We start from the raw sequence: 20,907 nt of genomic DNA, 5'->3' as shown, positions 1-20,907 counted from the left end.
GGGACCCATTCAGGGCACACCGGGCTCCATATTGCTCCATTTGATACTGAGAATGCGGTCTCGATTTCCGTCGACATCATAACCCTTGGAAGGATCCATCTTATTCTAGACTCTTGTCTCTTACCCACCTTGGTCAATTGGTTTATCGTTCACAAATACTGACTTGTCATAAATGCTGACTCCGAACAGCAAGTCAGGTTTGACTGCACTTTTAGCACATAATGTTTTTTGCACAAAATAATCATGACCACCGAAGGATCGTCCATGTGTTCTTTCTACGGAGTACTAATCATAGCAATGGCTGATAAGCAACGGGTGTGTCCTTCGTCTTATAAACTGGCAGGAAAAACGTCCGTGTCAGAATTTTCAAACATCCAAACATGCCACAACAGAGAACGCGGCTGTTTCAAATTGAGTATCGGAAATTCGATCAAAGTCCAGTCTGTTTTGGAAAAAAATTGCAAACCTATCGAGTACGAAAAAAGTGAGATATCCCTCAAGAAACCCGTATCACAGGACTGTACTTTGTATTTCTATTATAGTTGACATGTTTCAAATTCTCGCAATCTCACCTCTCCATATGGAATGCATTTTTCGTTCAAGCTGGTCCACCAGTGGCCCAAATTTGTGGAGAAATAGCGATGATCCGCGGTAGATCCGACTTTATCGTGTGACATCGAGACCCCCTTAACCTAGCCAGTCTATGTCCTTTGCTCAGTTTCACCGCGGATTGCTATGGCACCGCGGCCTCGGCTCGTGGTTCAGCACACTGCTGGATCTGGATTTATGACGAGACATTACAGCCAGTTGAATTTTCCAACCTCAGGAAATCTAATCTTATACTGGACAAGTCCTTCCTGGCTCACTATTACAATTCGGACTCGGCTGATCGGTATATAGAGGGCCGTTCGATATCCGAGAGCGCTACGACTAGCGAGCTGACATCGTCGCTTGCCATATTGGACACGGATATGAACCTCCCAGTTAAATCAATTGAGGCCAAACTTTCATGAAACGTTGGTTTTGAGACAAAGCTAGTTAAGAACTTCGTTTGAAGGAGACTAATCAAAAGGACAAACACAACAACAAGTCCACTAAATCTATACGCACCTTAACAAGGACAGAGAGGGATTCAAGCCACTGCAACTTCAATAATATCAAACAGAATCAATAGATAAAAAATCGGCATGTAAAATAGGCATATCGGGTCCCATGGCCCCTCTTCTACCCCGGCTTCTCCGCAATCCGTGCAGCGTATTCGTATTTCAGCCAATAAGCAAGACGGAACAACGCCTCTTCAGCACAGAATCCGGGACCGAATAGCAACTGATTTGGAAAGAAATTTCTGGCTCGCTATATGTTCCCCCGTGGCCGAAAACCGCGTGGCTCGATTTGCAGAGTTGTGGGGAGTCGGGGCTGTTTATAAGAGACCGGGGATGGAGATGGGACAAGTTTCATTGCTGTTCATCCATTGAGTGTCTCTCTATATTTAAAGATACGAATATGGGTATCTGCAAGGGCAAGATCACGGTTGAGGACAATGCCATTACATCGGCTGTTCATCTGACCTTGCGGCAGTCTTTGCTTCCAAATGCATTGGGTATGTTTGGGTTAGGGCTTGTGATGGCTATGTTCTCACACTTTTTTTAGTTATGATTCTTTTCTTCTTGTGGGGCTTTGCGTATGGACTGTTGGATGTTTTGAACTCGCATTTCCAGACTACCCTTAATATCACTGCTAGCAAGTCTAGCGGCTTGCAGGCTTCATACTTCGGCGCTTACTTTATCTGTCCGTTGACCATTTCTGGCTGGATTGCTCGCAAGTATGGATTTAGAGTCACATTCATGACAGGTAAGACAGGACACATTGCTTGGGGTATCCCCTCGACTGACAGATGAACTAGGCCTGGCTGTGCTCGCTGTCGGATGTCTCCTCTTTTGGCCCAGCGGCGTGAAAAAGTCATTTGGAGGATTTTGTGGCAGCATGTTTGTACGTTATACATAATTTCCTTCGTTTTACTTCTCTGACTTGATAAATAGGTCGTCGGTGCCGGTCTGTCGACGCTAGAGACAGCAGCCGATCCCTTCCTCTCGATCTGCGGACCCCCAAAATACAGCGAGATCCGTCTGAACCTGGGACAAGCCGTTCAGGGTGTGGGAACCTTCGTCGCACCACTTCTCGCCTCTCGAGTCTTCTTTGCCAATACCGTGGACGATAACGCCGGACTGAAGAACGTCCAATGGACATACCTTGGAGTGGCATGCTTTGTCGCTCTGTTGATCATCCTCTTTTGGCTCGCACCTTTCCCTGAGATCACAGATGCTGACCAGGAAGCGTTGGAGGGACAAATATTTGATCATGGTGAGGACACTGGCCCATTCAAGAGGCAGTACAACCTCTTCTTCGGTGTTTGGAGTCAGTTCTGTTATGTTGGTGCTCAGGTAGCTGTTGCTGGCTACTTCATCAACTTCTGTAAAGAAGCTGGCAAATCATCTGCAGAATCAGGTAAGTTTCCAGGAATCTATTGATTGGGTAGCGATCTAAACATACTGTCTCAGCCGACTTGCTTGCCATTGCACAGGGTCTCTATGCTTTCAACCGTTTCATCGCCACTGGCTTGATGATGATGAAGGCTTTCAAGCCACGATATATGCTGACAGTATACTTGGCGCTGTGTGTCGTCTTTTCCATTGCTGCGATGACCACTAAGGGTTACTCATCAGTGGCAATGATTATTCTTGTGCTATGCTTTGAGTCTGTGGGTATTAACATGCATAGAAGGGAGAATCAATTCCATAGCTAACACATTCTTTCCTCTACAGTGCTGCTTTGCGACAATCTTCTCACTTGCCCTTCGTGGCCTTGGACGTCACACTAAGCGCGGTGGTTCTCTGCTCGTCGCTGCAATTTCCGGCGGCATGGTCTTCCCACCCATGATGGGAGCTATTGTGGTCAGTCCTCACATCATATTTCCGGTTTCTCTTTTGCTTGTGCAGTGTTGATAATGAGATATTCAACAGACAAACAAAAACGCTCACATTGCCATGGCGATTCCTATGATGGGTTATATCCTCGCAATGGTCTTTCCGATTTATGTCAACCTCTACAAAAGGGATGTGATGGATAGCCATCGGAATACTGAGCTCAACGTGACGATTCAGGTTGGTAAGGATGTCGAGCTCGAGGAAGGAGGTCAGCAGAAACCTACTGCTGCAACTATTGAGACGGTTGAAGATGAGACGAGGCCAAACGCTTGATGAAAAGGGGGCACTTCGGCCAATCTTGGGTAATATTAAGTTAAAAAACACATATTCATTCTAATTAATGAGCTTTCCTATTCAAATGCCCCTTTGAAGAGCGAGGATGTCAGATAACTTCACTTGTCCCTTCTCGCCCCAGCCTTGTACTCCACTTTGAACATCAGGCCGCACACGGATGTACCAAGACCATGCACGTCTGTCCAGTTCCGCTTGCTCCAGCTTTGGAACCCACGATTGACAGACCGTATCAATGGCAGATAACAGACGACCAAGACATTCTTCTTTCTCGTCTTCAATAGTTGTAACTGACTTTCTTTTTGGTGTAGTTTTCCCTTCTTCGACTGGCTTTGAAAATGCTCGATAAAGATATGATCGAGCAGATTCAGGCCTGAAAATGGGTAGTGTGTTATCGGCAGTTTTATGCTGACCCGTGCTGTGATTGGACTCTTTGCCTCTGAGTGATTCCAGATCCACACCCCATAGTGGAGGCATTCGGCTTTGTTCGTCCTGTAAGCTCTCACTTTGGCCTTCTTTCTTGGCCTCGTTTGATGGGTTTCCTTCGTTTGGATCATAGTCCCATCGTTTTAACACCCTGATGTCTCGACCAAGAACTTTGACAACGGGATGACCCTCTCCCCACCCTTCTTGCTCAGCGGAGTTGCCTTCTTCGATTCCCAGACTCGCGGCTTTTGTGCGACTGTTGGCTGAAGCGACGGCCTGTGCCAGACTAAGTCGGCTGGATAGTGGCTGTCCCGGCATCGTATACTTCAAAACGCACACCGCGAAGGCAAGTACAAGAGGTGCGCGGTTCGTAATGATCACAGTACCGTTCAGCTCATCTCCATTGACAGAAGCCCCGGGCAAACCGAGTGAAGATCCAATTTCGAATGGAGTTGCATCTTTTTTCAATGGTTTGGAGGTCTTGTTGCGTTTCTGAGATGATGATTTGCTATCATCTGAAGCTCCTCGCTTCTTAGAGATTCGTTTAGCGCTGTTGAGAACCTGTTTCGCAGTTTTCTTATCCTTGAAAATGTCTTCCAGTACCTCCAAGTTTGCTTTGCCAATCTGTTCTGTACTAAGATCGAGTTAGAAGCGGAATATATGTTTGAGCGGGCACCTCACGTTAGCAGATTAGCCTTCTGCAGTTCCAGTGTTTTGCCCATTGCCATAGCTAGAGGAACTTTGGCATCTTGCGCCAAGAACCTGAGAAGAGTTTGGATCTGTGCTGAAGCCATGATGTAGTGGAATGCAAGATGGCAGAAGTTCCCCGGAGCTGTTTAGATAACTTCGTCATTGGCAGAATACTGCCGGCGGTAACCGCGGTGTCCCCTCACCGGGCGCCCGACCGCCCGAATCGCGCCTCAAGATATGTTTGGCGATTAGCTTTCGCAGCGACCTCTTTCAGATTATCTTTAGCATTCCCCTGCGACTTGGATACCACCGCTTTAGCTGCAGTTGCAGCTTTCTTGCAACATGTCCGACGATCCGAAGGGGAAGAGTTTCCCCGACGTCTCTGCCAAACTCTCGGCACTTCCCAAGAAATCGCTGTTCGAGCGCCAAAAGGCTGAGGCGGAAGCTAAGCGTGCCCGTGAAAAAGCCGAGACAGCTGCAGTCTATGAAGACTTTGTCAAGTCATTTGAAGATGATGCTCCGACTGGCCCCAAGTCCTCCGATGGACGACTAAACACATTTGGAAGTAGGGGTGGTGGGCTGAGCGGACCTTCGAAGCGACATTTCACAGCATCTGCGTCACGAAACAGTGGTCCAGGAACTTTAGGACCTACCCCACCTTCCATTTCTCGCAAACGTACCCACGAAGGCTTTGCGCCCTCCCATCGCGACCAACCCAAATTCGATACGGCGCATGGTGGCCCCTCTGGACCGGCATCTGCCTTTCGTGATTCCGAAGCCGACAGAGCGGCTGAAGAGACGGAGAGGGCAGCTTCGAAACCGACATTACACCTCGCATCACTTCCTCCTGGGACATCACCGTCAGTCATCAAGGCATTGATCCCCTCCACTCTCAGTGTGGACAACGTGAAGATCCTCCGCCCACCTAGTCAATCTCCAACCGAAAGACGATCTTCATCCGCAATTGTTACCCTCACAAGCGATGCAGCCGCCTCGGATATCGACACCACCGTGAGCAGCCTCCAGAACAAATACCTTGGCTGGGGATACTACCTAACTCTGTCCCGACATCTCTCCTCTGCTGCAATTGGTGCAAACGTGCCATTGCCTGTTGGCATTTCCTCAACTGCTTCTCTTCCATTCGGTGCGAAAACCATCCAGCCAACACTGGGGGGAACCTTGAACCGAGCTCCACCACCAGGGTCACACCGCGGGGGATTCGCGCCTCCCAGTTCATATGGACCTCCCGCTGGAAGAAACGGACCTTCCACCCAGGTGGAAGTGAAGGCACCATCAGATATCAAACAGCTGAGACTCATACATAAGACCCTGGAAAATCTACTGAACCACGGCCCAGAGTTTGAGGCACTTTTGATGAGTCGACCTGAGGTCCAGCGAGAAGAAAAGTGGGCCTGGCTGTGGGATGCAAGGACGGTTGGTGGTGTTTACTACCGCTGGAAATTATGGCAGGTTGTCACGAACCCTCGTGCCCGGAAGGCCCAAACACGTAAACAGACAACTCTGTTTGAGGGTGGACCGAATTGGGCACCCCCAAAGGGCGATCTAAAATATGAATACACCACCCGGCTGGATGAGTTCATCTCAGATGAGGACTACAACTCTTCCGACGAAGAACATTCGGATGGAGAAGATGAGAGGCGCACCCACAGCGGAGCACCTCCTGATGGGGCAAATACGCACAGCGATGGTCTCGGGTACATGAATCCTATGCGGAAAGCCAAGCTCACACACCTTCTCGCACGACTCCCGACTAGTCATGCAAGGCTACGACGAGGTGATGTTGCCCGAGTCACAGCATTTGCCATCGAACATGCCGGAGCAGGTGCGGATGAGGTTGTCGACATGATTGTTTTGAATGTTCTCCACCCTCTCGCCTACACAGGAGCCAACCCTGACCGCGAATCGGAAAAGAGGTCTGCGAGATCCGAAAGTGCCGACATGGAGAATCGCCCCACAGCGCAGGAGAAATTGGATGTATCCGCTTCAAAGCTAGTTGGGCTGTACATCATCTCTGATATTCTCTCATCATCAGCTACCAGTGGTGTGCGCCATGCATGGCGATACCGACAGCTATTCGAATCGGCCCTCCGCTCACACAAGGTCTTCGAGCACCTAGGTCGTCTCGATAAGGACCTCAACTGGGGTCGTCTTAAAGCAGAGAAGTGGAAGCGCAGTGTTGGCACTCTTCTCCACCTATGGGAAGGGTGGTGTGTATTTGCCCAATCAAGCCAAGAGCACTTTGTCCAGATATTTGAAAAGCCACCGCTTACCGAGAGCGAACTACAAAAGGAGAAAGCAAAGGCCGAGGCGGAGCGAGCTGCCGCTGCCGTTGCCAAGAGCAAGAGCCGGTGGAAGACCGTTGATGACGAAGAATCAGCTGGCAAATTCGATCCTACACGACCTGCACCCGAAGAGAGCCAGTCTACTGTTGGCCCCGCAGAGGACGAATTGATGAGTGATGTTGATGGTGTACCAATGGAAGACAGTGACCTGGAAGATTTTGATGCCGACCAGGTGAACAAGGGCCTTCCACGGAACCCTGACGGCACTCAAGACCAACCACCCCCGCCACAACCACAAGCATCTCAACCTCCTAAGCAGCCCGAGCAACCGGCCGGGAAGCAGGAACCAGAGGGAAGACAACGAAAGCCACGACCCAAAGCTGAAGACATGTTTGCTTCGGATTCAGAGTGAACGTGGGCGTGATTGTAATTGTACGTGTATGGACAAAGATAATGACTTGCTATGAATCAACAAATATCTCTTGAGCTTGTATACAGTAACTACATTTGCGACATAAGCGATCAATCACTACAACGAGCATCCCAAACAGAGTTGAGCAGTGAACTAGGCAAACCCAGCCATCGACCTGATCTGCGTTAGGCTACTTGCCCTTTTTGACGATACATGTAAATGGAGACTGCAGAGTATCATAGTGACACACCTACTAAATTCTCTTGAATTCTCTTGTGGAGAATTTACTCGGTTTAGTCTTCCCCGCACTCTCATCGGTGAACGTTACGTCCAATTCGCAGGTTGTGCGCTCGGAATATTTCCTTAAGTCGTGAATACTGACTTCATCTCAAGAACCTAACTTATCGAGTGACATAGCTTTCCATATAAAAGGAAGCTTGCCCCACGAGCTCAGGTCGTTGACGACAGCGACAAACCGCCTCCATATCTCGGTCATCATAGATAATCCTCACTCCACGCACCATGTCCAATCCGAACATGATCACGGTCACCCTCCCTCAGCTGGCGAAAATGATCGATCACTCCCTTCTCCACCCAACTATGACCGATGAAGACATCCGCGCCGGTCTCAAGATTGCCAAAGACTACAACGTCGCTACGGCATGTGTGAAACCTTACCTGGTCCCACTGGCCAAACAGGAGCTCGATGGCACAGACGTTAAGGTATGCCCGGTGATCGGGTTCCCTCATGGAAACAGTACCACAGAAATCAAAGTGTTAGAAGCTACTGCAGCGGCCCAGGCTGGTGGGCAAGAAATCGACATGGTAGTGAACATTGGCAAGGTCCTTGGCGAGGACTGGGAATACGTGACTCGAGAAATTGATCAGATCAACACGGCAGTTGTGAAGCATGGGGCCATTCTGAAAGTTATCTTTGAAAATGATTACCTGCAGCCTCAACACATTGTACGGCTGTGTGCCATATGTACCAATCTGAAGGTTGCATTTGTCAAGACTTCGTCTGGGTATGGGTTTGTCAAGCAGGCTGATGGATCCTACAACTATAAGGGTGCGACTATCCCCCATCTCAAGCTGATGCGACAACATTCTGGTCCGGAGGTTCAGATCAAAGCTGCCGGTGGTGTGAGGACCCTGGATGATTTGCTCCATGTGATGAGTCTTGGTGTGACAAGGATTGGAGCTACTGCTACTATTGCTATTCTTGAAGATGCGAAAAGACGGGGGGTTGGCATGGATCCTGTTCAAGTTGAGTTCAAGTCGATGAAGGAGGAAGGGCAGCCTGGCGGTTACTAGCTGGATGAATACTTTCTTCTTAAGCCCTTACGTACACTTTCGCCCCATTCTTTTGAGTATATACTGCTGTACTTGACATGGCTAGAGAGAATTCTTAACTACCGGCATGGACAGAAGTGCTCATTTATGGCCTTGTCATAGTATCACATTGCTATAATATCATGTACATTATACATCAGGTTAGAAGCTAATCTCCTAGCGGATAGCAATGCAGAATCTGTCCATCTATTGTATAGTGTCGCGGTTAGTTGCATGGGTCTCAGATATCGTGTGGTGATGTGGCACATACAGTAGAAAGAAGCATCTCTGCTAGCCAAGAAAACAAAGCTGGTCGCAACTTCACTTGCTTGACCCGGACGGCCGAGAGCTTTACTCTCCCCCAAATTCTTCATTCCCTCGGCATCCCGAGTGTCAGCTTGGATTGGAGTATAGATCACGCCAGGGCTGTTGAAGGTTAGTATGTCGGGCTTCCAAGAACAGCAATTGTACTTACGCGACCGCGTTAACTCGGATACCCTTTGGAATGAGCTGCTGTGCGAGAGACCTTGTGAACCCGACAATCGCTCCCTTGGTGGCAGCATAGTCCACCATGCCTGCTGTACCGCGGAAAGCAACCACTGAGGTGTTGTTGATAATCCTGGATAATGGTTAGTATCAAGACGCAATCGAACGCTTACTCCAAAGTATTGACTTACGAGTCGCCTCTAGACATATGCGGAAGGGCGTATTTTGTGATCGCGATCATTTGAAGAATGTTCGATTGGAACACATCTTCGACCTTCTCGAGATCGATTTCTGCTAGATCTTTGCATGAATACTGTTTCGAAGCATTGTTGACGAGTACATTGAGAGCACCGTGCCTATAGAGCTCATAGTTAACATCTGCTGGCAGAATATATGACGAAAGACGAGACTTACTTTTTGATGTGCTCTTCAACCGCTTGACGACAGAAGTCATACTTTCTCAAGTCTCCAGGAAGGAGCAAACAGGTTCTGCCTTCGGCTTCGACCATTTTCTTTGTTTCTTCTGCATCGTCTTGCTCTACTGGTAGATATACAATGGTGAGATCTGCGCCTTCTCTGGCCATCAAAACCGAGACTGAGCGACCAATGCCCGAGCTTTTGGGTGTTAGCGTACGTAGGGGAATCATGCAGGGGCAGAACATACTCGCCACCGGTGATCAGGACCTTTTTGTCCTTGAGCTTATCTGCGCCGGCATATTCAACAAATCCTTGGCTTCCTTCAAGTCTGGTGACCTCACTAGAAGGCGCCATTTTCTTTTCCAGTCTAGTAAGGAAGAGTTAGCTCACATTTCTCGATAGAGTGGCAATCTTGTCTAACCCGGGCTTTTCCTGGCTCTGAGCCGCCTTGGGCGGTTGGAAGGTGTCAGTTTCTCCTTTCTGCGACATTTTGACAATATTGCAGATTATTTTTGTAGGAGTGTTTTGTCTTGAAAATCAGTTCAATTGAAAAAGAAAAAGAAATACGAGCACCCGATGAGCTTGTATTCTCGTTATAAAGTGTACATAGTTGGAATGCGACCGTGGGTTTCGGCGTCATTCATGCGTCAATTCGCGTGGAACATGCTATTTCGTTGATATCATATCCAAGAATCTTGTTTTAAGACAAAATACCGGCACGACAATGATTAAAACAACCTCTTGTTTCTCTTGTTGCACTAGAAAACGTTGATCTTTCTACTAGACCATGTGGGCTTTAATTATTACTAAACCTGAAGCTATCCCGAAGACACCGATCCCTCTTCCCTCCAAATGTAGTAAAAGTAATTCATAGATGACCCTCGAATTCTTCACACCATTCTTCAAACTCTATGTCTAGCAGCAACTACCGTTATAGACTTGCCTGTTCGCCATCACATCGCTGTACATTGCAATACTTAATGATAGATCTTAGCGCGCTATAGGAGTATCACGTCATTTGTTCCTAGCGATGTCCGCCGCATGCACATGCTGCTTCTGCACGGCGCTTTCCATCAGGCTAAACTCAAGTATTTTCGTAGAAATGTATAAGGCCTGAATCTTCAAGCAGGCACAGTGCACGTCATCGATATTGTTATTTTCGTTGCATGGAGTTCTATCACCCAAAAGGGTTCGGTGGGTATGTATAGAGACGAGTAATCCTCTCTCCACAACTTCCATACCAGGTCGCAGCCAACGACCTGGAACCGGCGACATAAGAACATTGACTATTGATGTGAGCTTGGACAAAACTGAGGAATACGTGGCTTGGGCAATCGTATACAGTAGATCAACTGCGATAGTCATTTAAGTATAACGTTCGCGCTTTTCTCAACGTTTGATTTTATCTCCATATGCCGTCCAAATTATACCATCGGGCTGATCTCAGTATATTAATAAGATCTGATCCCCATAAAGCACAAAACTCTCCTGCAACCTGTAGAGATCACTATGTGGGCTAGAAGTAATGATTAATGCTGGTTTCTAGAGTGATGTGACAAGGGCTGCATTAGTGTCAGAGATCTGACCCGGGACAATATGATTGCGGATGCCCGCACGAAATTGCGACAAAAGTTGCAATGGAATTGCCCCTCCATGGCGAATCGTACTGTGGCATTATTGACGCCAACAGCGCCTGAAATTGTCCGGAAACCCCTGTCGAACCCTTGACGGCCCCCAACTTTTCTCCGACTCACTAAGCGCACCCACATGAAAGTATTTTTTCTAAATCGATCCATTGAAGCAAATTAGTGCTCTGTTTTATTTCTACATCGGGCCAAAAAGAGCCATTGGCATATTTGCTTGCTTGGGCGTATCGACATGTCAGAGACCAACACTTATCCAAGCGCTGGGCACGGCATGGAGACTAAGAGTCGGCGAATAGAGTGCCAGATCTCGGCGCTATTTCTGCATGTCCAAGTTGTCAGGGATGCTGTTAGCAGCATCGCCATGGCTCAGCCTCATTGCTGCTTCCCCTCTGGCTGACTGAGCCCTTAGCTGTCCAGAGCTGGTGATGTTAGTCTGCTCAACTATGTATCACCGCAGTTAAGGTTTTGTATATAGATGTATTGATACTTATTGAAGATGCTCATATATCTCTTCACAATCCTCCTCGCTCTTCCACCGGCTCGCGCAGGCGTAGGCGGCTGGGACGACTTTTCGAACAATCTCGCAACCGATCTCGCACCGTTTCTGTCTCTGTTTGGTGAACAAATAACGAAACAGTATATGAGTGAGAGCACTACCTTAATGGATTATTTCATTTTCGCCATGGCACCAATGGGCATCCTCACAGCAGTCGTTTCCGCAATTCGAGTGTGTGGAACCGCATCGCTTCGTGCCTTCATCGGCAGAGCTCAAGAAGGAGCGGGCAACGCAGAAGCTGAGCTGTGCTCTTCCACAAGCCGGGACGTGTGTGAGCTATACAATAATGGAGGCATCGCGCGCGTCTTTGGCCGTCCCAAGATTCTCGAGGTTGTTCATGACCCAAATCATGATTTCAGCAACAAAAGCGACGATACTGCGGGGATATACACCTTCCAGGAATTTGTTCAGGGCAAAGGCAGGTCCATTTGGCAGAAGGAAAAGTCAAGGAAAGAGAATATGAAGCAGAAAGACCCGGAGTCAGAGATGAAACAAGAACAAGATACTCCTCACACGGTCTTTTCTCCGAACCTCTCCCTAAATATCGGGATTAAGAAGCAACCCGATGCTGTTTTCAAGGCCATTGCTGTTGGAGGTCTGATTCTGCAATCTGCTGTTTTGGTTTTCGCTGGTGTTGTCACATACTACCTGAGATGGGAGAAGAATGGTAGTCGCCCAGAAGCCTATGCGTGTCCACTGCTGATCATCGGGACTGTTCTTGTCTGCGGTGGAATGTTTTATTGCGCTTTTCTTGTGGGCCAGAGCACAGATGAAGACGTCTGGCTTCGACGAAAGGACAAGGCAGACAACTCATCTATGTATTGGATACAGCCGGGCAATCAAATTATTGGTGATCAAACATTCGATGCCTTCTCGCATACGGACTGTGACGATCGTCTAGAAAAGTACACGACTTCAAGGAGGAAGACAGGGCCTAGAGAATGGAAATTAGAAGTCTGGACAGCCACCGGAGTCACTCTCACTGGCTTTGTCCTCCAGTTTACTGGGCTCCGGGGCATACACTCGGCAGTTGCTGTAGCTCAGCTGGGAGTTGTTATGGTGATGAGCACGGCGCGAGCTGCCCTTCGCATGGAGCGGTTCAAGGCCGATGCGAACTTCTTTGCCAAGTTTCCAGATGAAGTTCTCGGTCATGAACTAGACTGGCTCGCCTTGCGTATTGGTCGAAACATCATAAAAAACGATTTAAAAGATGACACCAAGAAAGAAATCGGGAAAGACGACTTGCCACTTCGGTCGTCATCTCCTAGTCTTTCCTGCTCCTCCAAAACATCGGACCGGTCACCGTCCATTCCTCAACCTCGTTACCTCTGGAGATTTAAAGGTACAACTAAAGCCACTAATGCGGTCAGAATTAGCCGCAGGGACCCAACTTCCAACATGCCACATAGTGCCGCCGCTATACTATTGGCATATCGCACCCGCCTTGCATCGCTCACGGTCTCATCCATTGCCCCTGCCAGGAATTTCAAGACTGAAATGGTTGAGGTCCGAACAGAAAGTCAACAGCTGGCGACCTTGATTGAGGCTACCGTGAACACCATGTTTTCCAAGGCCGAGATCAAGAAAGAGTGGAAGGAAGCTGATGCTGTATCCATGTTTTGGGGCATTGACTGTACCATCTCCGAACAGCCCAAAGACACCACGATATCATCGAAGGACCACAGGCTGTACCTAGAATTCAATCGTCTGGATACCGGGAAACCCTGGGTCCTCAAGAGCCGCATGAAGCTCGAAGGGCTCTTGGGACTATGGACTTGGTCACTGAAGTCAGATCCAGCTATAGAGACCGAAGACCCAGACACTGGTCTCAGAAACTCCAGAGCTGACCAAATCCAGACACGACGGGTTCTTTCAACTGAACAAGTTGTGAACGCAGATTTGCCAATATGGCTCGGTGACGACCTGAACACTATGACGGAATACAATCTGCCTGTTTCATCCGATCTCAGTGACTTGAGTGCCCTATGGAAGAAACGGGGAGATGACGTCGAACAGACAAAGAACCCACTGCCAGTCACGCCTAATGAGACGCTCCTTCGGTTCTTTGGCCAAAAAGCTGCACAATTGTCGCAGAATCAGGTCTCCAAGACGTCTAGCCTCTTCTCTACTCCAATTAACGGCTCTCTCGTGTCAGCATGTGCCCAGGAGGTATTTTCATCATTTCTCGAGAGCATTCTCGACATTGTGGATGACATTGGACCCGTTAATCTTCAAGAAACCGAACCCTTTCGACTTCAGAATAGCCTTGTGACTGAGGTTGTTAGACTATTTACGGAGATGCATGTGGGCCCGAGGCACGAGGCTCTTCATTGTGTCGTGCCTCTGATGATATCTCACCTGAAGACGCCCTCTTCAGAAAGTGTTTTGGCAGCCGCGGGGAAAAGTGCGACCCAGCAACGCAAAAGCGACGAGTGGAGGAAGGCTGAAGAAATGCTGCGATGGGTGTGGAGAATCTGTATTCAATCTCAATCCTCCCAGGATACGCCCGAAGAAAACGGGAACCAGCAACCTGGCTCTAAACACTCTCTTACTGAGTTAGCGACAATTGCGCTAGGCGAACTGTACAGGTGGGCTTTAGTCGACACAAAAACTAGACCATTCGGAATAGATGGAATCTCCTGGCTCGAGAGACAGAAGCCTGATCACTCGGAATCTATTTGCAAGGTCATCGACCGCTATGTTACTGTTGCAAATGGAGTTGAACGAAATGAAGACAGCAGCGCTGACCTTATAACTGCAACGAAAAACGGTTGCTTGACGACAACATTGCTCGCTCTCACTCGTCCGGTATCCAATATAGAGAGCGAGCAGAAAGGGAATGCTCTTTGCTTAGCGGCTAAGCATGGCTGGGCTGAAGTGGTACACGCGTTGCTTGAGCTCAACACTGCGCCGGATTTCCAGAATGCAGCAGGCAGAACGCCATTATCATACGCAGCAGTAAATGGCAACGTCGACATCGCAAGAGACCTCCTTTACTGGGGGAGCTTCCCAGACTTGGGGTGCCCTCAAAACAGGACACCTTTGTCATATGCGTCAGAGTCAGGAGCTCACCGGATCGTTGAGATGTTGCTAAGCGATATACGTGTCTCTCCAGATCGCAAAGACAAAAATGAACTGACACCACTGTGTTGGGCTGCAAGAAACGCTCGTGACATTGTAGTCGAGCAGCTACTCAATACGGGTAAGGTCGACCCGGATGCGATGAAGAGCAAGGGGGGAACTCCACTGTGGTGGGCGGCATTAGAAGGCCATGAGAGTATTGTGCAGCGGCTACTCAATACTGGCAAAGTTGACCCAAATGCACGCAATAACGGCAATGAAAGCAATAATATAGCATCAAGGGCAATGACACCACTAAGCAATGCGGCATGCAGAGGCCATGAGACCATCGTCAGGATGTTACTTGAGACCGACAAGGTCAACCCAGTTTCGAGAAATGAGTGGGGGGCGACGCCATTGCATTGGGCGGCAGGACACGGGCATCAAAACATCGTGAGACAGCTTCTCGAGACCGGAAAGGTCGATCCGGACGCAATAGAGGACCATGGCAACACTCCGCTAAGCAAGGCGGCCTACAATGGGCATGAGATCATCGTCAAGATGTTACTCGAGATAGAACAAGTCGACCCAAATGCGGTGGACCAAAGCGGACGCACACCATTGACCCAAGCAGCCAAAAGGGGGCATGATGCTATCGTTAAGCTGCTACTTAAGACCAGTAGGGCTGACCCGAATCCAAGGGATGATTGGAAAAAGACACCATTGCATTGGGCAACACGATTTGGGCAGAGCGGCGTCATCAAACAGCTACTCGAAAGTAATCTGGTCGATCCAGACGCGAAGGACATTCAGGGACACACGCCTTTGTGGGAGGCAAGATATTATGGACATGATGCTATCGTCGCGCAACTACTTGAGACCAACAAGGTTGATCCTGACCCAAAAGAGACTTGTGATTTTGTCGCGGCCAATATGGCAGCCAGGCAATGGAAGATTCCCGAGGCAGTTGTGGCAGCAAGGAAACGAAATCACCCCCTCCAGCAGAGAAACGGGATTTCCGAAGCATGTTTGGCACGAAGAAAGTGGGACTTATGTAATGCATTATCAGGCCAATTCAGAGTGTTCAAATAAACTTGCCTGCTTTTCAGGCTTACCATACATTTTAGCACCATGCTAGCAGCTAGCCCTTGGGCTATTTTCGTTTACTGCAACCCTAAGGAGATATGGCCTCAATATCTTACTTTCTGGCAACAACACCTGATGCTCCGCTTTGACAGGGATGATCTTGATAATGCCCAGCATTGGGCTATTGCAGTTTGTATGAGTCAGATAGGCAATGAGCCCTGACCGCAAGCTCTCAGCTTGCTGCCCGAACACTTGAACTTATTGCCTAATAAGTTTGAATATGTGTATACCTGTTATCTACCTAGCAGAAAAGGAAGAGGCTATCTGCCACAAAGATAAATAACGTAATCTTTTGGGTATACAAACATGTAAAGCTGATCCAGTGCGTATACTCTAAAGGTGCGCAGTTAAGTTGAAAGGCAATTGAGCCATTCATAGCCATATGAATTTGCCAGATATGATAGTCAGATGAGATAATTAGACATCCACGTCTCGTACAAGAAGTTCAAAACAGTATACGGCAGGGATAAGGCGGAAAGGCGGCAGAAATGCATTTCATGCCCCACAACCCCTCATCAACAAATACTTCCTCATTTCTCACCTCTCTACAGTTCAACTACTTGACCTCTCAGTTCACTCACACAACTCATCCAAAATGTCGCAGCCAGGTACGTACTCGTGGAGGGCACTAGGAGCAACCCCCCTTTCCTAGCCCTCCTGCAAGCCTCTAATCCTCAGTCCGCAGACGACAATGCGCGAACGGTTCTGCGCAGCCTGAGGCTTTGCTGAAGATTAAAGTAGAATATTATGGAACAAATGTTTGCTAACATATGTGTCCTATCTAGACAACTCCCGCGCAATCGCTGGTACGCTATCTACGTCGTCTTTTCATTAATCCAGCGATGTGCCCCATTCCCGATCCTCTCCCCATTGAGCCGTGAACTATGACTCAGTCGGCAATAATAAAATAGATAGATAGGAGCCTATACTGACTGATCGACCCTACAGAGCAGTTCCTGCAGCACTACTATACCACCTTCGAGGGAGACCGCTCAGCCCTTGCTTCTCTCTACGTAAGTCAACTATGCCCGAGACTCGAGGCTAGAAACTATACACTAACCCAATCATTTCAACAGCGGGATTTGTCCAAGCTCACCTACGAGGACGAAACTTTTGAGGGCGCGAAGATCATGACCAAGATTGCTGTGCGTGAATTCCAAATTTGCGGCTATGCAGGGCTATTCTCAATTTGAAATTGTGCATGCTAATGCAAGATGGTATTTCTAGGATATGCCCGCGGCAAAGCGCGAATTTGCTCGCTTCATGTCCCAGTACTATGATGGCGACAAAGGCATTCTGATCATGCTGCATGGTCTCCTCGTATGTTATATGAATCTATCCTTATTCCTGTCTCCTGGCTAATGATCATTCGAAAAAAGGGTGACGAAGGTCTTCGGATGAACTTCATCCATACCTTCAACCTGCGTCAGGACGAAGCAGGTTTCTTTGTGAGCAACGAGATGTTCCAGCTGGTCTACAACGCCTAAGTCATAGTCTCGCAAATAACGACCATGGCAGAATGACAGGAGAAAGGACTTTTCTGTGAAAAAATACCCCTTGGTGGAGGGAATCAGAGCCAACTGTGTTGCAAAGGACCTACAACCATCAATCTTCGATACGAATGAAGTCTACTTGGACCAATACAGAAATACATAAGATTTCACTCTGTATAAAGCTACATAATAGCATGGTGAAACTCTGATTCATATGTAGCCGCTAATCACTGACTCTGAAGCAATGGCGTCTCCTCAGACGGACGCTCGAAAGGCTCATGTTCGGCTCGCTCATCAGCACGAACAGGCCCATTCAATCCTCCATTCTGATCAACATGGTGTCCCGCTTCTCCCTTGTCATTGGACCCAAAGTACTCAAAGTAAATCGCCATCACCAGCAAAGTACCCTGCAAGCAAGCCGTGACAACCAAAACCCCCCAAATACTCCAACCGGCCCATCCCTTGCGCGCAGCCAAGCTACTCGCCCAGACAAGACTTCCAGGCGTCTGAATGCACATCATTGGAATACTCAAACTCCCCACACAGCGCAGCCGGAATGTAGTATATATCTGCGGGAAGTACTGTATAGACGCGAGCACGGCAGACAAGACACCAAGGAAGTTCGCCCAGGCTGGCAAAGCGGCTGGTTGGCGAATATTGAAAGCAACAGAGATTATTATCGTTGCGAGTGCGTGTAGTAGGCAAAGCCCTGTTACGACGAGCGCGGTGCGGTAGGTCGGTCCGTTGGGCGTGGAGGATACGGCGCTTACTGGATCCGTTGGGGATGTTGCTCGTGGAAAGTAGATCACGAAAAGGAGCAGACTTAACGAGATGCATTAGAATCTCCTCTCTCATGGCTCACCTCCCATTAGAGATACCATAGGATATGGACTCACATCGAGAAGAAGCAGAGCCACTGCGTGCCCACTTGGAAGACGCCAAGCAGCCCTGCGAAACACGCCAGGCCACTGACCTCCTCACAGCAGGCGACATCTTGGGCGGTAGATGGGAATACTAGGATATTGGCAAAGGCTGAGGTGCCGGATGTTACCCCTAGCAGCACGAAATAGGGCGATATCCCGAAGGAGCTTCGGCGGGCGATGATGCGGATGTGTTGGGGGAGATACGAAAGGAGGATGCCGATGACGATTAAGCTGGGCCCCTGATTAGTTACTGGCCGTCAACTTTGGTTATTTGAGAACATACACTGATAACACGGTCTGGAAGGCGTTAGGCGAGGCCAGCTCGCGGCAATATGGCGTTGATGGGTCCATGTTGGAGTTGGAGAGCTATGGAGGTCGGGGTAGCTCGCAGATCAGGAAGCTAGCTAGAGCCAGCTTGAGCTAGAACAAGAACTAGAATCAAAACTAGCGAAAGAAGGTCTAAGGATCACATTTAAATCACCAAGGTTCAAACTTGCACTGCAGGGGAATCAGGGGAGAAGCAATCCCCGCAACAACGTTGGGTATCCGTGCCTCGGCGCCTGAGGTTAGCTCAACTTCAACTTCACTCTATAAGTTATAGTGCCCCCTAAGTGTCAGGTATCTAGTTCAAGCTCAGTTGATGTTTATTTGCCATTCCGTAACAAGATTCACGTAAGAATTGGCATGACGGAATACGAAATTGATGAATCATGCATCCAGCCAAGGCAAATTCCCCAACTACGTCACTGCGCAATCATCCCTGGTCCTTTCTTGCTTTGGCGCTTTTTAAAGCATTCCTATCCCCTTCTCTTCTTAATGCTCACTCCCTGTTCTAGCTCCGACATATCGTTTTACGAAACTTGAAAACGACAAGATGAAGCTGAATTTGGCCACTGGCCTACTATTTTTCCTCGCGTCCACGGAAGCTGTGGGAGCTACCAGCTGGTGGAGCAAAGCTGGTACGTTTTCATCAGGAGAGAGTGTGTTCCGCAGGCTAACGACAGCAGTTTACAACAAATGGCACGAGACTGAGCTCGAGCGATGGCTGTCTGACCATGGTATGATATACTTCGCTAGTCCAGCAGCTACATCTATTAACAAAATAACAATCAACAGACATCCCTCACCCTAGTCCTGCCGACCGTAGGGACCTGGAGAACTTGGTCAAGTCCAATTGGGATATCAGAGTGCAGAAGCCCCTGGGAGCCGTGGCCGACCAAATCAACGACCAAGCTCACCACGCAAAGGAATGGGTGTTCGACTCGTAAGTTGTTTACCTCGATTATTCCACGAAAGGAAGCTAACCCATACAGTTGGTCCGATTCTCAGTTGAAGGCATTCCTTGATCGCCATGGCATTCCAGCTCCCCAGCCCCGCAAGCGCGATGTCCTGATCCAGACTGCGCGTGAGAATTATGAAGCAATTGCCAAGAAGGTCGGTCAGACCGCCTCTTACCCTGGAGACTGGCTCTACGAGTCGTGGTCCGATTCCGATCTCAAAGGATGGCTCGACGAGCGTGGATGGCCCGCTCCTCAGCCATCAACTCGTGACAAGCTCATCGCCTCAGTGCGCCGCAACTCTCGCATTGTCAGCTTGCAGGCACAGAGCATCGCTGCGTCTGCCTCTGCTTCCGCTGAAGCTGCTACGCACTCCCTGAGTGATGAGCTTTTCAATGCCTGGTCTGACTCGAAGCTGAAGGAGTTCCTCGACGAACACAATGTCAAGGTCCCTCAGGGATCCAAGCGCAATGAACTCATCGCTCTCGCCCGCAAGAACCGTGCCTATCTCGTCGGCCAGGTCTCCAGTGCTGCCTCTAGTGCCTCTAGTGCTGCCGAGGATGCGTTCGGTGCTGCTACCACCAAGGCTGGAAACCAGTATGCGCGCGCTACCGATGACGTCAAGATGAAGTCCGAGGATGAGTTCAACGCCGCATTGAAGGGCTGGTCAGACTCTCGCCTCAAGGCGTTCCTTGATGCTCGCAGCGTCCCCGTTCCTCAGAATGGCAAGCGCGATGAGCTCATTGCCGCCGTCCGCGCTAACGCCCACAAGGCTGCCGGTGGATGGAACCAGTACAACTTTGATACTTGGGACAAGGAGCACCTGTTGTAAGTCTATTCTTCATATCGCCAATCTTTTCACGCGCTGACTCTTATAGGAAATACTTGTCTGCAATGAACAGCAAGGCTGCTAAGAAGGCCGATGCCTCACGCGAGGAGCTCATTAAGAACGCTCAGGACTCGTACGCCAAGGCTTCTAAGGCTGGCGGCGAGCAGTACGCCTCTGCAACTTCCTCTCTTGCTCAAGCTACCGGATCTGCCAAGGATGCCACCTTTGACCAGTGGTCGCAGTCCGAGCTCAAGAGATACCTTGACACTTACGGCATTCCCGTCTACCAGGGCTCGAGCATCAATGAGCTCCGAGCTGCAGCCCGCCGCAACGCGCAGTACTTCAAGTACGGCACCACGAACCCACAGGACACCATCTACGCCAAGGTCATGGATACCTTGCAGTGGGCCTTAGAGCAGCTAAAGATCGGCGCTTCTAGCGGCCGTGCTCAGGGTCATGAAGCTGCTGAAAAGGCGCAGGAGAAGGTCTCCGAGAAGACCGAGAAGCTGCGTTCGGAGCTGTAAAAAGCTGTTGCTCAGATCCAACTGTTATTTATCTTTCTATTCTACAAGGTTGGATGCCAATTCGGTTTAGCTTCTGCGATATTTCTTAGGTTACGATGATTATGACATTTGA

General features: G+C 49.0%; 9 protein-coding genes across 9 annotated transcripts; 6 read left to right on the top strand and 3 right to left on the bottom strand.

The window, feature by feature from the left end:
* Window positions 1-1,503: 1,503 nt before the first annotated feature.
* N7508_008822 (uncharacterized protein) lies at window positions 1,504-3,257 on the top strand (the record flags this gene model as incomplete). The annotated part of the gene is made up of 7 exons (XM_058466885.1): window positions 1,504-1,600; window positions 1,651-1,851; window positions 1,904-1,989; window positions 2,040-2,505; window positions 2,559-2,758; window positions 2,823-2,951; window positions 3,021-3,257. 7 exons carry the CDS (start codon window positions 1,504-1,506, stop codon window positions 3,255-3,257), a joined length of 1,416 nt encoding a protein of 471 aa, XP_058314731.1.
* Window positions 3,258-3,338: 81 nt separating this feature from the next.
* Window positions 3,339-4,495, bottom strand: N7508_008821 (uncharacterized protein; the record flags this gene model as incomplete). The annotated part of the gene is made up of 2 exons (XM_058466884.1): window positions 3,339-4,335; window positions 4,383-4,495. The coding sequence occupies 2 exons, from the start codon at window positions 4,493-4,495 to the stop codon at window positions 3,339-3,341; spliced, it is 1,110 nt and encodes a 369-aa protein (XP_058314730.1).
* Window positions 4,496-4,733: 238 nt separating this feature from the next.
* Window positions 4,734-7,106, top strand: N7508_008820 (uncharacterized protein; the record flags this gene model as incomplete). Its single annotated transcript, XM_058466883.1, has 1 exon — window positions 4,734-7,106. The coding sequence occupies one exon, from the start codon at window positions 4,734-4,736 to the stop codon at window positions 7,104-7,106; it is 2,373 nt and encodes a 790-aa protein (XP_058314729.1).
* Window positions 7,107-7,628: 522 nt separating this feature from the next.
* On the top strand, window positions 7,629-8,420 carry N7508_008819 (2-deoxyribose-5-phosphate aldolase; the record flags this gene model as incomplete). The annotated part of the gene is made up of 1 exon (XM_058466882.1): window positions 7,629-8,420. One exon carries the CDS (start codon window positions 7,629-7,631, stop codon window positions 8,418-8,420), a length of 792 nt encoding a protein of 263 aa, XP_058314728.1.
* A 187-nt stretch (window positions 8,421-8,607) lies between these two features.
* Window positions 8,608-9,830, bottom strand: N7508_008818 (oxidoreductase, short-chain dehydrogenase/reductase family; the record flags this gene model as incomplete). Its single annotated transcript, XM_058466881.1, has 7 exons — window positions 8,608-8,645; window positions 8,710-8,864; window positions 8,914-9,057; window positions 9,116-9,280; window positions 9,339-9,539; window positions 9,589-9,708; window positions 9,763-9,830. The coding sequence occupies 7 exons, from the start codon at window positions 9,828-9,830 to the stop codon at window positions 8,608-8,610; spliced, it is 891 nt and encodes a 296-aa protein (XP_058314727.1).
* A 1,653-nt stretch (window positions 9,831-11,483) lies between these two features.
* On the top strand, window positions 11,484-15,695 carry N7508_008817 (ankyrin repeat domain-containing protein; the record flags this gene model as incomplete). The annotated part of the gene is made up of 1 exon (XM_058466880.1): window positions 11,484-15,695. One exon carries the CDS (start codon window positions 11,484-11,486, stop codon window positions 15,693-15,695), a length of 4,212 nt encoding a protein of 1,403 aa, XP_058314726.1.
* Window positions 15,696-16,344: 649 nt separating this feature from the next.
* On the top strand, window positions 16,345-17,236 carry N7508_008816 (nuclear transport factor 2 family protein; the record flags this gene model as incomplete). The annotated part of the gene is made up of 6 exons (XM_058466879.1): window positions 16,345-16,357; window positions 16,535-16,555; window positions 16,698-16,762; window positions 16,826-16,894; window positions 16,977-17,069; window positions 17,129-17,236. The coding sequence occupies 6 exons, from the start codon at window positions 16,345-16,347 to the stop codon at window positions 17,234-17,236; spliced, it is 369 nt and encodes a 122-aa protein (XP_058314725.1).
* A 233-nt stretch (window positions 17,237-17,469) lies between these two features.
* N7508_008815 (PQ-loop repeat-containing protein) lies at window positions 17,470-18,516 on the bottom strand (the record flags this gene model as incomplete). Its single annotated transcript, XM_058466878.1, has 3 exons — window positions 17,470-18,064; window positions 18,139-18,396; window positions 18,449-18,516. 3 exons carry the CDS (start codon window positions 18,514-18,516, stop codon window positions 17,470-17,472), a joined length of 921 nt encoding a protein of 306 aa, XP_058314724.1.
* A 523-nt stretch (window positions 18,517-19,039) lies between these two features.
* ish1 (double-strand break repair enhancer MSC1) lies at window positions 19,040-20,795 on the top strand (the record flags this gene model as incomplete). The annotated part of the gene is made up of 4 exons (XM_058466877.1): window positions 19,040-19,223; window positions 19,282-19,429; window positions 19,479-20,270; window positions 20,321-20,795. 4 exons carry the CDS (start codon window positions 19,040-19,042, stop codon window positions 20,793-20,795), a joined length of 1,599 nt encoding a protein of 532 aa, XP_058314723.1.
* Window positions 20,796-20,907: the final 112 nt, after the last annotated feature.

This window comes from Penicillium antarcticum, assembly GCF_028974205.1.
Source record: "Penicillium antarcticum strain IBT 31339 chromosome Unknown utg000009l_segment0_segment0, whole genome shotgun sequence".
Taxonomy (NCBI): domain Eukaryota; kingdom Fungi; phylum Ascomycota; class Eurotiomycetes; order Eurotiales; family Aspergillaceae; genus Penicillium; species Penicillium antarcticum.
This window is presented reverse-complemented; position numbering and strand designations above follow the sequence as displayed.